We start from the raw sequence: 14,301 nt of genomic DNA, 5'->3' as shown, positions 1-14,301 counted from the left end.
CTTACTGAGAAGCCAAAAGTTGCAATACTTGATAATGGCAGATGTCAGTATTTGGAAACTTAGTTTGGTTTTTCTGACTGTTATTTGCAAAACAGCCATGTCAGACAATAGCGTGAGTGACTGATTGTATTTACCAGCTGTTTTAATGATTTTCAGGAATCTGTTTTCCTGGATTTGGGACCAAAGGAGTCATTGTACGCTTAGGTTAGAAGCACATTCTTTCAAAAGCTTCCTAAATTGGTGGTGTTTGAGAGCAGAAAATGCTATGAATTCAGTGTGCGGGCTGAGACGCGAGGGTTTGCTCCCAGCCATGCCAGCCTTGCAGATCAGATGGCACTTCGGTGGCACACACGTGGGGTCCCCCACACTGTTCCCACTCCTTTTTCAGCGATGTGGGGACTCTGCAGGCACATGGGGCGTGCTCTGATCTCCCAGGGCCCTGGCTTCAGCAGTAGTTGCATGCCGCTCTGCTCCAGTCTAAGTTCTTTTCCTTGGGAAGCAAGGTACTGAAATTGTCTTCAGTATTGCAAAAAGCATTGGCAGTACCTTGGGCGCTCTGTTTTGCGCTCTCTGCACTCATTTGTGCAGAAGAAAGCTGGCAGGGGATCTCGTATGAGGGAAGATGTGAAGTAGCATCACAGTCAGTGTTGCTCTTTTGAAATGAGCTACCTAAAAATGGCTTGAAAATCAACAGCATTGTCATACAGTGAACCTACTGCCGTGTTCATACCCGGTTTTTAAGGCTGCCATTTATAAATATGGGTGTTTAATGCACTGACTGTCTGGGATTTAGTTGCGGCAGCGTACAAATCTGTGAATGCATTCTAACAGCTATCCTGTAGCTATATAAAGTTGTGTTGCAGCTACTTAAGCTCTAAAACCGTCCTCGGAGGAGGCGGCAGAGGTGGCGTGTGTGTGGTGTCCCAGTTTTCATTTTAACTTCGCTACCAGTGCAAAATAGAAAGCTGCTGCCACGGGCAGTGCCACGTTCGCTCGGGTGTCTGCTGCCACTTACCTACCACGTGTCGGGATGGCAGAGGAGGTGGATGGCTGCGTCTGCACTGGGAATCAACATGATAAATGGTGTCCTCAGCCTCTGTCTGCCGGGAGAGCGGATGGCGTACGCATTTGTCGCCTGCTGAAGTAGCACAAGGCGCTGGAGGTCCTGCAGAGAGAAAACGGGGAAAGAACCTCTGTAGAATTGCTGTCAAACTTCAGCAGGATCGGAGGGTTAGCGTTATTAATGTGGTTGTAGTTGTGTTTCATTTTTGTGACCCCCTTGAGTCAAATCATGATGGTTTTTCCCCAGATTGCTCTTTCGTTTTTGGCTGTTTCTCCATGGGATTTTAACCCACAGCGGGCAGGTCGCAGCTCTGCAGAAAGGAAAGTCTCCCTGCTCCTTGCTCCTTACCGCTTGCGCCTTTTGCTTTATACTGGTTCCTCACCTGGGATCCTCACCCCCACTGCAAAGAAAAACCGTGGATAGTTTTCTCTGAGCGTAATCATCTTGCCGACCTGTTCAGCGTGTGCCAGCACTGGCACAGGAGAAAAGGTGGGATTGCGTGTCCAGCAGGAGGAGAGGAGAAGCTGTGGCCATGGTTTACGAAGCAGATGGCTCCTGGCTTTAATGGTCAGGCAGCATTTTCTCGTACTGTTAAATGCACGGTACTGTGCCACGTTGCTTGGTATCATTAGCTTTGGCCACCAAGAATAATAACAAAACAAAAAAAAAAGACAATGCAGTTGTGGGTTTGATAGGACTTTGCTCTGCATTTGGATTAATATTAAACTTCTTAGGTTAAGGCTCACCCAGCTGTAGTCGTGAGCGCTGAGCACTTCCGAAATGTGGGGCCGGGATGCGGAGCTGGGATTCAGGAGAGGCGTGCAGCTGGTGGCTGGGCTCGACTGCCTTCCGAGGGAGCTGATCTGCCCTCCTGTCAGGTTGGAGTCCAGACAGCTAATTTTTACCTCGCCTAATCTTAGCCATCTTAAATCCTGCCTTGAGTAATTGCTTGTGAAAAGCGCTGTGTGGGTGACTTGTTCAGCTGTGGTGCTGTTACAGATGGATTTTAGTTTTCCACAACTACAGTTAAGCACAAGCTACCCATTTTTTCCCCACTTTTCTTTATTTCCCAGTGCTTTTTTTAGCTCTCTTGACAAACTGGAAGAGCAGCAGTCCCCTTAGTGCCCGGCATGGCGTCTCCTGGGACAGGTCTGCATTGATTCTGTGAGGCATTAGTCCTCTGGGAAGGTGTCAGCAGTGGAAATGAGCAAAAAATACAGAATGTAAGCAACTGGGTGAGCAGAGTCAAGTGAAGATACAAGCCATCTTAATTTTTGGGCAGCTTTGCATTTGAGTACTCGACTTCAGAAGCGTAACTTTTTGGTGTAATTTCCTTGTCTTAAATAACAGGGTGCTGTTTGGAGCCTCACCCACAGCATCTGCCAGGTGAGCACCTTTACCTGCAGCTGCTATTTAAGCTTATGGAGCAGTTCGTAAGAGAAGGAGCATTATTAAAAGGATTCAAGGTATAGACTGCTGTGACTGGATTAGAGAGACTTCTGACAACAGTAGAAGAACGACGTGATTCCAGAATTTTGGGTGAGAATTCAGCGTTTGGAGAGGAGAAGGGTCTGGCAGGCACAGATGGGTTCTTTCCATTCTTCTTTTTTTTTTTTTTTTTAATATGCCTTCCCCACCAGTAACTTCTGATCCCGTCTCTACTGTTCATTTAACATTTGTTTCTTCATCTTTGGCCTGTCAAGCCAGTTGTAATCTCCTTAAACTCACTTTAAAATGTGCTTATATTCAAACTTAAATTTCTAAAGCTCAGGGCCTTGCTGGAGACTTTCTTCCCATAACTTTACCTCGCTTTTTTGTTCTTTAATAATAACCTTGCTCAAGTCTAGATGCATTGGCTTGATTTTGATTTTTCTGAATCATCGATTTGAAGGATCAAAGTTGCCCGTGAGGTAAACGTAGGTAAGTAAAGTTAGCACAGAAGAAGGATGGCTTTCCTCTGCCAAGCACCTCCGAAGCTCTCAGGCTGGCAGCCACTCCGGGGAAAGGCTGGCTGGGTTCTGCTACCCCGAGCATCCTCTGCAGGCTCCTCGATACTAGGAACTCACGGATGGTAGGCAGGGTGGCACGTGTGCTGTTCTTCCCCCTGGAGGAATGGAAAGAAGCTTGTTGAAAACAACCCTTCCAAATCTCAGCTGCTAAATAAAGTTCTGTAAACTTCAGAAAAGTGCCAGTTTATATCGTATGTCAGGAATTTGGGTGGACTTCTGTGAGCTGTTCAAAGACAATTTGCTATTTAACGTGGCCAAGACAGTGTTCTCCAGATGCAAAACCAATTTTACTGCTTGGTTCTTAGAAGTTCGTTCTGCTGTAGGTATGTGGCACAAAAGGTTGCAGCCCTAATAATTTAGTCTGGCAGAGAAAAATGGTTATCACCGAGGTTTTTCTGCTGGGAAGTATTAGATAAAATTAGTAAGAGATTGTTTTGTCTGCCCCACCTATAATAAAATAGCTTTCAAGTGGCTGTGTTGTTGAAAAACTTCATGTTCCAACTTCTCTCTCCTCAGTGCTTATCACGTTCTAATAAACCAGGATAGTTCAGGTCTTGATTGTTTTTGTTTCTCGTTATAGGAAAAGCTCGGAATTTGCACGTTGGATGCAGTAACTTGTTCACTGCAAGCAGAGCTCTGAAGTAAATGGCTGCTGATTGTGAGCAACCAGCTCGAAGCTGGTGTTTTCAAACTCTTTGAAACGTGTGAAAGTGGAGGCTTAGCGTTAATGTTTTTTACCAACAACTGCTCTTGAATTCAAAACCGAGTAAGGACCTATCTACCCGCTTTGGAAGCATTTATCTCTGATAATTGCAATGACTGCCTGCCTGGGGAATTCAATAGGAAGGAATTTTTGTGTTTGGCTCATGTTAGGATTGAAGACATCGCAAGAAAATAGATTGGAAAAAGTTACTTCCGTGGGTCACAGGCAGATGTTCTGTGGGTTTGCAGTGAAGGAGCTGCTGGTGTAGGGGTGTCAGAAATTCTATCTTTTGCTCTCCAGAGTTTGGATGTGATCAGCTCTGACAGTTCAGTAGTTATCTACCCTCCTGCAGGCTGGAGAGCGCTTACCGGGTCCCGCTGCTGGAGTCCCAAAGGGGCTGCTCTTCCCTGCTGCTGCTCTTTGTGTAGCACGCTTACCTTGGGCTCCAGGGGAAGGCCTAAGGAACTCCCTGTCTGTATTTTGAAAGGGAGGGAAGTGAGAGTAGCTGATGGTCTCCCACAGAATGCAAATTAAAAAGTATAGAAATTACGGCTTTATCCTCCTGTCAGTGAGCCGTTGCTTTATGGTCACATGTAAGTGATAAGAGTGCGTCGTCCTCTTCAAAGACAGAAACTTCCCCTCTTTTTTTTTTTTTTTTTTTAGCATTGCTTAAAAAAAATAATGGTGGCCATTGGTTTTGGGCCTCGTTTTTGTGGAACAGAAGAAAAATCTCCACTGGGGAAAGCTCCGCTTCGTGGGCAGCTTCCTCAGACTCGCTGCTCTTTGTGGCAGCGTCCGTTTGGTTGAAATGGAAGAACTCCAGTAAGTACCTATTTTTCAGTAACAAAAAGAAGAGAGCACATGAACAGAAGTCGTTTTGGTATTAGAAATGAGCTAGAGTTTTGGCAGATTTCTGTATGATTATTGATCAGTGCGTTGGTCTTATTTAAAGTGTTATATAATTGATGAGAACTAATTATAGCAGGAGAGCACAACCAGCTCGGCTTTTGAGAATATTTGAATTACAGTCTTCAGGAGAAACTGCGCAGATCATGTTGTGCCCCCATTTTTGCGTGAGGTTGTAGGTGCCATTTTTTCATTAAACCAGCCCTTTATGAACTCCGTGGAGGCAAGTGAAATTTCACCGACTTGTGTTTTCCTACTAGGCAATGATTGGTTTTTTCCTGTGATCGGAAAATGAGGTTTTGAAAAGTATCAACTTTTTTTTAACAATGGAATAAATACTCCCCAGATTAATTCAAGTAAAATGTGTGCAAAATGCCTAACGTTATTCAGCTGGAAGAATTCTGTAATTACATCCGAGAAGCCCAAATTGGAAAAAAAGGGAAAGTACAGTCATGCACTCTTGGATTTTTATTTTTTTTTTGAGCCTGCGATTGCTCAAATGGCAGGCAGGCAGAGTTGCACTGACTCATGGGCTTAGCTGACCTACATTTACCTAGCTCTGATCTTCCTCCGGGCACTGCGTGGATTTGTTAGCGCTCTGGTTATGGGCTGCAGGCGAGTGAGAGAGGCCTGTAAGCGGTGCGAAGAGTTTGCTCGCAATTTGTTGGGTTTTCAACTGTTACAAGCTTTAATGCGCAGCCCCTCCACCCTCAAGTACAACTTTATTCCTGTAGTTTTTGTTGATAAAAAGGGACTTACCTCTTTCGTTAATACAGAGGAATAATTTAAAATTGTTTTATTTTTGTGCAGTCTTTTTAGAGGCTATATCATTTTTCTTTTCAGAAGCTGGTTTGTCTAAAATATTTCCGTTTCTGCTGTGATATCACCGTAAAGATGGACAGTGGTCTTAGTAGCTCCTGGATGTGGGAGTTTGTCTGTTTTTATGAGCATCTTAGCATTATGTTTCATGGGATTTGAAAGTTCAGACAGCCTCGTATCAAAGAAAGTAACAACCCGTGTACTGGGACTTAATGGATTTCCGTATCAAAAGAAGGGAGGACCTGAAGGAAGGTTGTTTTTCCCTACAAGAAAAAAAGAATTGACAATCTGACAAAGCGCAAGCGAAGTAAAGGATGAGAGAGACCCTTCATGTGCTGCCGGGATGCCTAACATAAGAATATTTTCTCTGCTGCTGAAACCCACGTGCTCTCGGACACGTGGCTCTCCACTGCCGCGTCTGTCCGCATGGTTCGCTTCCTTCCTCCGCTCCGGGTCATTCTGGTAGCTCCAAGAATAACCACGCTTTCTAGAAGTATCTAGATGAGCAAGATTGTACAGCTTATGGTGTACATAAACTAGTTTGTCAGTTTGAACGTGAACTAGTTTTTACTTGTCAGGCCTTCTGCTTAGATACGCTTGAATCGTTCCTTGTTGCCATTAAGTAAAAAGCTGTATTTTTAACTCCTTTGTGAAAAAGCCGTTGAAGTGGGAGTATTTGCAACTTAAACTAATCTGACTGGAAGATCTGAAGCCGTTGGTTATCAGATGAAAGCCACATTAATGCTTCTTGAAAGCAAAAGCTGACACTTCATTTTCCTAGCTTTCTCGTTGCACAGGTGATGCAGAGATGATGATGCATGAGCAGGGCTATTTCTACCCAGTTTTCTAGGACAAGCAGCTGCGTAACGTGCTCTTCCTCCTTGTGCTCCTCCGGAGAGCGTTCATGTGGCAGGACTGGAATACAGCGGAGGCTTAATTCCAGGCGGTGGGGTAACATTTGCATTCATTTTATAAGTGGTTAAGGAGAGCACAGCAAGAAAAGTTGGTGTGGAGAGAGCTTGCAGGTCAGGCTGTTTAATTCTTTGTCTTTTTTTTCTTTTTTGTTCAAAATGGCATAAGATCTGCTGGAATGCAGATGTATTTTGTTCAGTTGTAATCAAATTGAAAAAGTGAGTTCAGTTTTCTTGTCATTTGGTGGTGTTTCAAGTGACATGTAGGGTCTTTGGAGATACTGATGTTGCTCTAAAAGAGGTGTTTAACATGAGAACTCTGTGAGGCAGGTACTTGACAAAAGGAAATGTGATCCCTTACAGCACGGCAGGCTGAAAGCAAAAACCGGTGATGCCAGGCTTGCTAGTGCGTTTTGGAAATCCTTCCTGCTGTACCAGCTTCACTGGGCTCATTCATTCAATACACGTAAATTATAGAAAAAAATCATGTAAATGTGATCTTTAAAAAAAAAAAAAATCCATCTGTCTAGTAGTTGTATGATATTGTAGTCCATCCCAATTTTAAGTCCTTGAAGCAGGAGGCAAAGGTTTGGGTCTTTTGATGTCCTCTGCTCAGATAGGAAGGAGGTCAGAGTACGGTTGTACCTGGTTCTTTGAAACTTTTTCAGGAATTTAGTAGTATTTCTTTTTTTGACACTATCCAAAGCTGTATGAGAATGTTTTGAATCAGTCCCAGAACTGTAATTGCAAATTGTTGATAGATGGAAATAAATAAATTGAATCTGAAGTACTGGTAGCATATGTTTTAATTAAAACCTGGAGCACCCATGGCATTAGCGGCTTCATGTGAAAGAGGTGCCATTTCAGATTTGCACAAAGTGTATTTCATGCTGCTTTGATTTTTGTCACTCGTGTGCCAGTTGTGTCAGTGTCTGAAAGAAGAGATTTACCATCGTGCCTTCTGCTGTCTTGTTTATATGGTTAAAAACCTTAGAATTAATGGCAAAAACGTCAATTTCTGCTCATGCACTGTAGGGAAGGCGGTTTGCTGTGTTGCTATGTGATTACTCACATAAGCTAAAATACTGTTTGTTTTGATGCGTTTAATAACATATTGTATGTGTCTGGCAAACGGTCAAATTGGTTTACAGTTGTGAATTCCAAACTGGAAGGGATCCATCCCTGTGTTCAGGGATTGCTATTTTGTTTTTCCATTCCCGAGGAGAGGTCTGGAAACACTGACGAGAAACTGGGAAGGTGGCAGAGAGGGATTTATTTCTCCCAAGAGTTCCACAAAGTCTCCTCCTCTCCAGCCCCCCGCAGAAGAGACTATTATTTTCCATTTGTTTTTCTTAAATGGCTACAAGTGGAAGATAGGTGAAATTTATAATACAAGGCTGTTTTCACATTGCTCTTTTATCTGTGGCAGAAATCAAGCCCGCCGGACTTTGATTTATCTTAAAGGATCCTTGAATGCGCTTCTGAGTAGATGGCTGCTCTGCTAAGGCACACGATCTGGGGAGCAGCAGGAGAAATGCAATGCAAAATACCTGCTCACTAAGACAGGAGGGAGGATTGCCTCCCAGGAGCTGGAACAGAAAGCTTGTACGTAGGTTGCGGAGAGAGTTTGAGAAGGAGGGGAAGATCAGATTTGACTCTGAATTAAGCCTCTTAAGGATTATGCATCTGTAAAAGACTATGGGCAACGTTACAATAGGAAATTTTCAAAACTCTGTGTTGTCCTCTCAATTTTTCTCCCAACTCTGGTGTTGGCAGAAGAGTGCACTCTCCTGCAAGCATTATTCCTGCTCTGCCTTGTGGGTTACCTTGACATCGTTGACTACTAACTATTCAGCATGCTTTTCACGCAGATGTGCTTGTTCAGCTGAGGACATAGATCAAGATTAATTTTTGAAATACGCAGTTGAGTGCTAAAAAATATTTTTGCTTATTGTTTTGAAATGGAAGTTTAATTATTGTTTTAAAATGAAATTTTAGATTCTTAGAATGATTTTTTTTTTAGTCTTAGAATTGTAGCATTTCACTATTGAAATACCCAGTGCTTCTGAAGTAACAGCATCCCTTTTGGTAAACTAATTTACGTAATTCTGTTATTCTTCGTATTCTTCGTTACTCTGTGAAAACATGGAGGGAGTTCGTATGAAATTTATATAGGAGATGGACTTACTTAATGAGCAAGGAAACAAGATCCTTTCTCATCTCTGCGTGACTTTTTCATCCAAATTTTTCAGTAGTATTTTAATTTTTCATACCTTAGTATTTGACGTGTAGACTCTTTGGAGAGGCCTAAGGACTAAATGGCGATGTAAGACAAATGAGTTCCGTGTGAGGCTGGACCTGCTCCCTGTTGTAAGCATTGCCACAGTGATTGTGCTCATCCTTTGCTCGGGTAACTGCGGGGCTGGAGTCACTGTAGGGTAAGAGGCTGCTGATGCCCCGATCTGTGCCCCGGAAACATCCGTGACAAGCAACGATACTTCTGAGCAAGTCGGGCTCTTGCTGCATTAAAGCTGGGTGTAAGCAATCTGGGTCTGAAACCCCTTTTCCTCGGAGCTTGTGTGGTGAAGTCCCAACCGATTTATTATCTGTGAGCGGGACTTTGAGGTATGGTGAACAGCGTTGCCAGGTGCAGAGATTGATGCGGTGTAGGGCACGTTCCAGGCGGGCGTTTGAAGGAATCACAATTCGATGTGTCTGATTTCTCGGCAGGTACACATCTGACAGTGTTAACCTTGGAACTGAAAGAGTCTGAAACAGCTTGTAGAAGTTTTATCAAGTGCTAGCGTATGCCTCTTGTCTTCTAAATGTTATTTATAGACGATAGGGAAATTAATGTTGATTAATGGTTAACTTGCTGTCCGGAGTGCTCAGATGCTCTTCTGCTAGTTACGACTGATGAGGGTGGTTCAGAGAAACTCCAAGTGCTGTGAAGTGCCAGCATTACAGGCCGTTTGGTTGCCAGTGTTTCACTTGCTGTAAACTAAATGCAAACTATCATCTTAGTGTGATTTTTTTTTCTTTTTTTTCCCTGTCTGGGTATGTACTTTTTGATTATAATGTAGACGCTATCTAAGAGTGCAGGAATTGGTGTTGGGAAAAGGCATTTCATCTTAGGTTGGTTATGCAGAACTTCAGGCATTAGGGTAACAAAACTCATCAGAGCAACTGTAATGAAACTGATTATTTAGACCTTGTGTATTTTTCTGCACCTAGGCAGTTTCAGTTCAGCGCTTCTTCTCTTGTGAAGTGTAAGTATCTGTGTTGTTCTAGACGGTAAAACAGATCATGTCCAGGGTTTGTACGAACTGATGCAAAGCCTCACCCCACATTTGTTGGGTTAGAACTGGTCACGGGATGAGCTGGAGCTCATGCTGTGGATACCTCTCCTGGGAATTTTAAGGAAATCCTTTGTGTAGGGTTTTAGAGACTGTGATGTAGTTTGCTAATGACTCAGGAAGAGTGGGGACTGGGCTGCAAACAGGTGAGATTCTGGCTTCCAACACACGGGTCATTATGATTGCCAGTATCTTTATAAACTTTACTATGAATTTATTAATTGCATAAAATACCAATCCTTCTTTAACAAAGATCCTTCTCTTTTATTTTTAGTATATTTTCGGGGAGTTCAGCCCTGATGAATTTAATCAGTTCTTTGTGACTCCACGATGCTCTGTTGAGGTAAGATCTACTTTAAAGATTTTGTTTAGAAATAACATTTTAAAGCTACATGTATTGTAGTATGTTACAAGAAATGTGTAAAATGTTCTATTTGAAATATAGCAATGCATTTTTTTATTATGCTCTTAGCTTGCTAATTTGCAAACTGAAGATATTCAACAGGAGTCTTTTCGTGTATGTGGATATTAAATCCATTTTTAGAAATAAGAAATGAATTCTTTCTTTTTCGTGCCATCTTTCAGAGCTGGAATAGCTGACATTGTAGTGACAGGATGTGGAAAAATGAGTTATCCAGCCCTATTACCTCAGCTTTGATTTGCCTTTTTTTTTTTTATTAGAGGTGGATATAGAGAACTTTTTCAGCAGTGTTCTTGGTTGTAAGGCGAGCTTTTAAATCTTTTGAGCCTTTTGAAGCACAGGTTTTTGTAATATATTTTGACAGGTGGAACACTGCTAACCATCAAAGCTAGACTTAAAAGGAAGGCTGTGCATGAGGTCTGAGAAATGAGAAATTAATGTGATCTGTGGATCAATAATGAACTAATTACAATTGCAGCGAGGACCACAGAGTGGAAACAGTTGTCCAATGTGGATTTGAGTGTATAATGTACTACAGATACTGTTGCAGATTCTTACTCTCTAGCTTTTGGTAGAGGGTGAGAAACCATTCCCTGTCTAGGGAAGAGCATTGAATTATGTCATTGTCCTAATCTCTAGACTTGAAAAATAATTTTTCCTTTAGGTCAAGTTCTATGTTTTTCCTCCAAACATTTCCGTCCTGCTTCAGTCCTCCTCCCTCAGCATAAAGGAAGCGAACACTTCAGCTGTAGCTAGACATAGTCTTTTGTCACATTTTACAAATCCGATGAGCATTGTGAATGTCACTTAGTTTCCTGTAACGTAATTTTCCTCGTATAACTAGAGTAGTGCACCTCTACCAACAATAAAATTGTATGAAGAGGATTTGGGGGTGGGTCAGAAGTAAAAAGATAGCTTCTGCTTGCCTTCAGGGATAGCTTTGTGCCTTCTCTGGGAGATGGGAAGCAGTGCAGAATAGATCTTCAGGTAAAATACGCTTCTTCTGTTTTTATTACTGTTACCCCACCATTAAATACAGTAACAATAGCATGAAGCTTGTGTCCTACTTCATGTCACTGTAACGTCCTGCAGCAGCTATTCTAACACTCGCATTGTGGAAGATGAAAATGTTGTATTTTGACTTCTTTAAAGCTATTCTCGTAAAGCATGTTGAAGAAACATGAACCTGTAACGTCAAATGATGCAAGGCTGGTTCGAATAACTGTCTCAAGAGTACCACTTGCTGGTTAGCTGTCAAAATCAAAAATGGGTGAACAGTGTTCCTTACGTTTGTCCTTGATCTGGTTCAGTTCAATGTTTTAATTATCTGGATGATGAAAGAGGAGAGTTAGATTATAAAACTGCAGCGGTGTTTGACATACATTCTGTCTGGGGGCAGAGCCTGTTCTGGGAGTCCCAGCATCTGTTGCTGCTGGTGTCCTTCTGAAGCCCCTTACTTACACACAGGCTGAGGCAAGGGACTAATTAAAGCTAAACCTTGTCTAGAACGTCTCTTTCTTTACTTGGCATTTTGAGCATATTCTATCAGACATCTGTTGACTGAGATGATTCAGATGACCCAGCTGCATTAAAAAAAGTCAACTCAGAAATCTCAACTTTACACACGTGCTGTTGATTAACCAGATATATAGGTGACCAGTAGGTGGACTACTCTTTCCTAATTTTCTTTTTCACTTTGTATTTTATTAAGCCCCTTGAATTGTAAAAATAATAAATTACTATTTTTACCACAAGCTGTTGACTGTGGACTTTTAGGGCATTTTTTTTCTCGTTTTAACTGTAAAAAATATGTATGACCTATGTTCAAAGTTAATTTAGATAATAGATTCTTAACGTTTTAGAGTCTTTTTTCCACCAATGGATTCTGATTTTCAACCTGGAAGGTTGATGCATTAAGATGTATTACGGATTTTACGGTATGCATTCTTACGCACTTTTTAATAATGCAATTTTAGAAATATTTTTCTTGCTACCTCTGATGCGTTGTTGTCTACAATGCTTTAAGAAGGCAATATTTAAGTGTCTGCACTTTTACACAAGTGAAGACTTCAATGGATGTCTTTAAAATTATCGATTATTGAATTAATATTTAGAATAACCTCATAAAACTGCACTGTACTCTCATAGCTTTATCTCCCACTGCAGAAACAGTTCAGCTGTTCTCCAGGCAGCTGCTGGAATGCTCTGTGGCAGTGGCTACCAGCTTATGGCAGGCACAAGAGAAGGCATTCAGCTGCTGGGGGAAGTTTGGGCGGAGTTGATGGGGTGGATTAGAAATTGCCCACCTCTGGTTACACAGCACAAAGAGTTCTGTCAGCCACCGAGTCCACAAAATGATGCCAGTGTTTTATACTTGAGTGATTTACAATCCAGATGGTTTCTGTGTAGGTTGATTATATTATGCTTAGGCTGATGTTCAGAAATCTTTGCTTTTGTTAAATGTGATTAACAATAGATTTTAGGTTGAAATGCTTGAAGGGCAACACTGTAGCTGAACTAAGTTGAGAGTTAAAAGGTTTAGGTGTGAATATTGTCTGTGCAAAGCTCCAGTTTTGTCCTTCCACAGATAATTGGGTCTATCTTTGCTTCAGTTTTTATATAAAAGGAGGATAGATTCCTCACTTTTTAAGGTTGTGGTGCGTTATTGTTGATAAAGGAAGATCCTGATACCGGGAGGTGATTCGGTTGAGAAGTTGATGAGCCTACGATGTGTAACCAAGATAATCTTTATCTTTCAGTGATTGTGGTAATCTGCAAGGACACTTGAAGCTGCCGTGCGGGATTTGATAAATATAGAAACAAGAGTTCAAGACACACTCTCGGAAAATTAGATCTTAACAATGGGGTTATTCTTAAAGAAATCAGATGTTTCAAAGGAAATTGTTCTTAATGATTTTTTTCATTTCTTTTTTTCGTACAGCTTCCCCCCTACAATGAAACAGTTACGTGTGGTATTAAGTCCACAGGTAAGTTTCATCATGGTTAGAAATCAACATCCTTTTTTGAAAACATAGTTGGTGAAACTTTCCTTAGACTTGCTACAAGCTGTCTTTAAATTTATTCTTTAGAGCTCAGTCAGCAGGCGTATGTGTGTATATTTGGCAGGTTGCTTTTTAAAACCGATTTATTGCGTGAGATGGGCAAGACTATTTGAAAATATTGCATTGAACTTCAGCTTATTGGTGGGGACATGCTTACTTCTTGATTGTGTTACCACACAGTCTTAGTGTCCTGCTGAAATAGTGCAGTAGCTGTAAAAAGCTGGAGGCCTGGAGCCTGCTAGAGAACTTGGACTGAAGAAGCAACTAACTTGCGTGGCATTCAGCCGGCCCTCTTCTAAGGCCACAGACTGAATATTTTCTGGCAGTTTTAACCTGAAGACAGCTCTGCAAGCGTTGCTCTCTCCAGTGTTCCCTTTGACACTGTTTCTGTCTGGCTCAGCTATTTTTTTATATTTTTTTCTGTGAAAGTATGACTCGATGTAAAAATGTGTTAGGTTCCTGTTTTAAAGCTGTAACAGTCACATCTCTTCTCCATCTTAGCCCTAAACCTTACAGTTAGAAAAAGAAACGTGGCCATACTTCATAGTTGCATAAAGCTGAAAGCTAAGTAGGAGCCATCCTGTGATTATAGCTCTGTATTGTATAAAACTTTCTCAATATCCTATGCAGCAGGTAAATTAGTGGTTTTTTTTTTTTTTTTTTTTTTTACGGTGAACCCCAGGGAAGAACAAGGAAGCTGAGATTTACCCAGATGTGTATGAGAGGGATAAAAGCGACATCCAGATATTCTTCAAAATAATCCAGGTGTCTGACAGGACATTGCTCAGAAGTATTTAAAAGGACCAAAATGCACATGTTAAAGTTTAAGGCCATATAATCATTATGCTTAGCAACTTTGGTCCTAGGTAAATAAGATAGTCAGTCATAAAGGGGACAACAGATCCTACTTGAAAGCAGATGTGCAGCATTCTGAAAATTGGGGAGCGCTATTTTAGCTCGAGACCCTTTTTAGGACCCTGAGTAGTTTGAAGGAGGCGTTTAACAAGTTCATTAAAAGGCCCATGGAGCAGTGCAAGCTGTCGCTGATGGC

At 41.7% G+C, this 14,301-nt stretch overlaps 1 protein-coding gene across 1 annotated transcript in view; it reads left to right on the top strand.

Moving 5' to 3' along the window:
* The window catches only part of USP10 (ubiquitin specific peptidase 10), a 50,820-nt gene that overhangs the window by 7,664 nt on the left and 28,855 nt on the right, over window positions 1-14,301 (top strand). Inside the window, exons 2-3 of the mRNA XM_035543753.2 lie at window positions 10,042-10,110; window positions 13,130-13,175. Of these exons, the coding sequence (XP_035399646.1) occupies window positions 10,042-10,110; window positions 13,130-13,175 (115 nt within the window). The remainder of the gene's footprint in view (window positions 1-10,041; window positions 10,111-13,129; window positions 13,176-14,301) is intronic.

This window comes from Cygnus atratus, chromosome 12 (genome assembly GCF_013377495.2).
Source record: "Cygnus atratus isolate AKBS03 ecotype Queensland, Australia chromosome 12, CAtr_DNAZoo_HiC_assembly, whole genome shotgun sequence".
NCBI lineage: Eukaryota > Metazoa > Chordata > Aves > Anseriformes > Anatidae > Cygnus > Cygnus atratus.
Note: the sequence above shows the minus strand (reverse complement) of the source record. Positions and strands in the feature narration are given on the sequence as shown.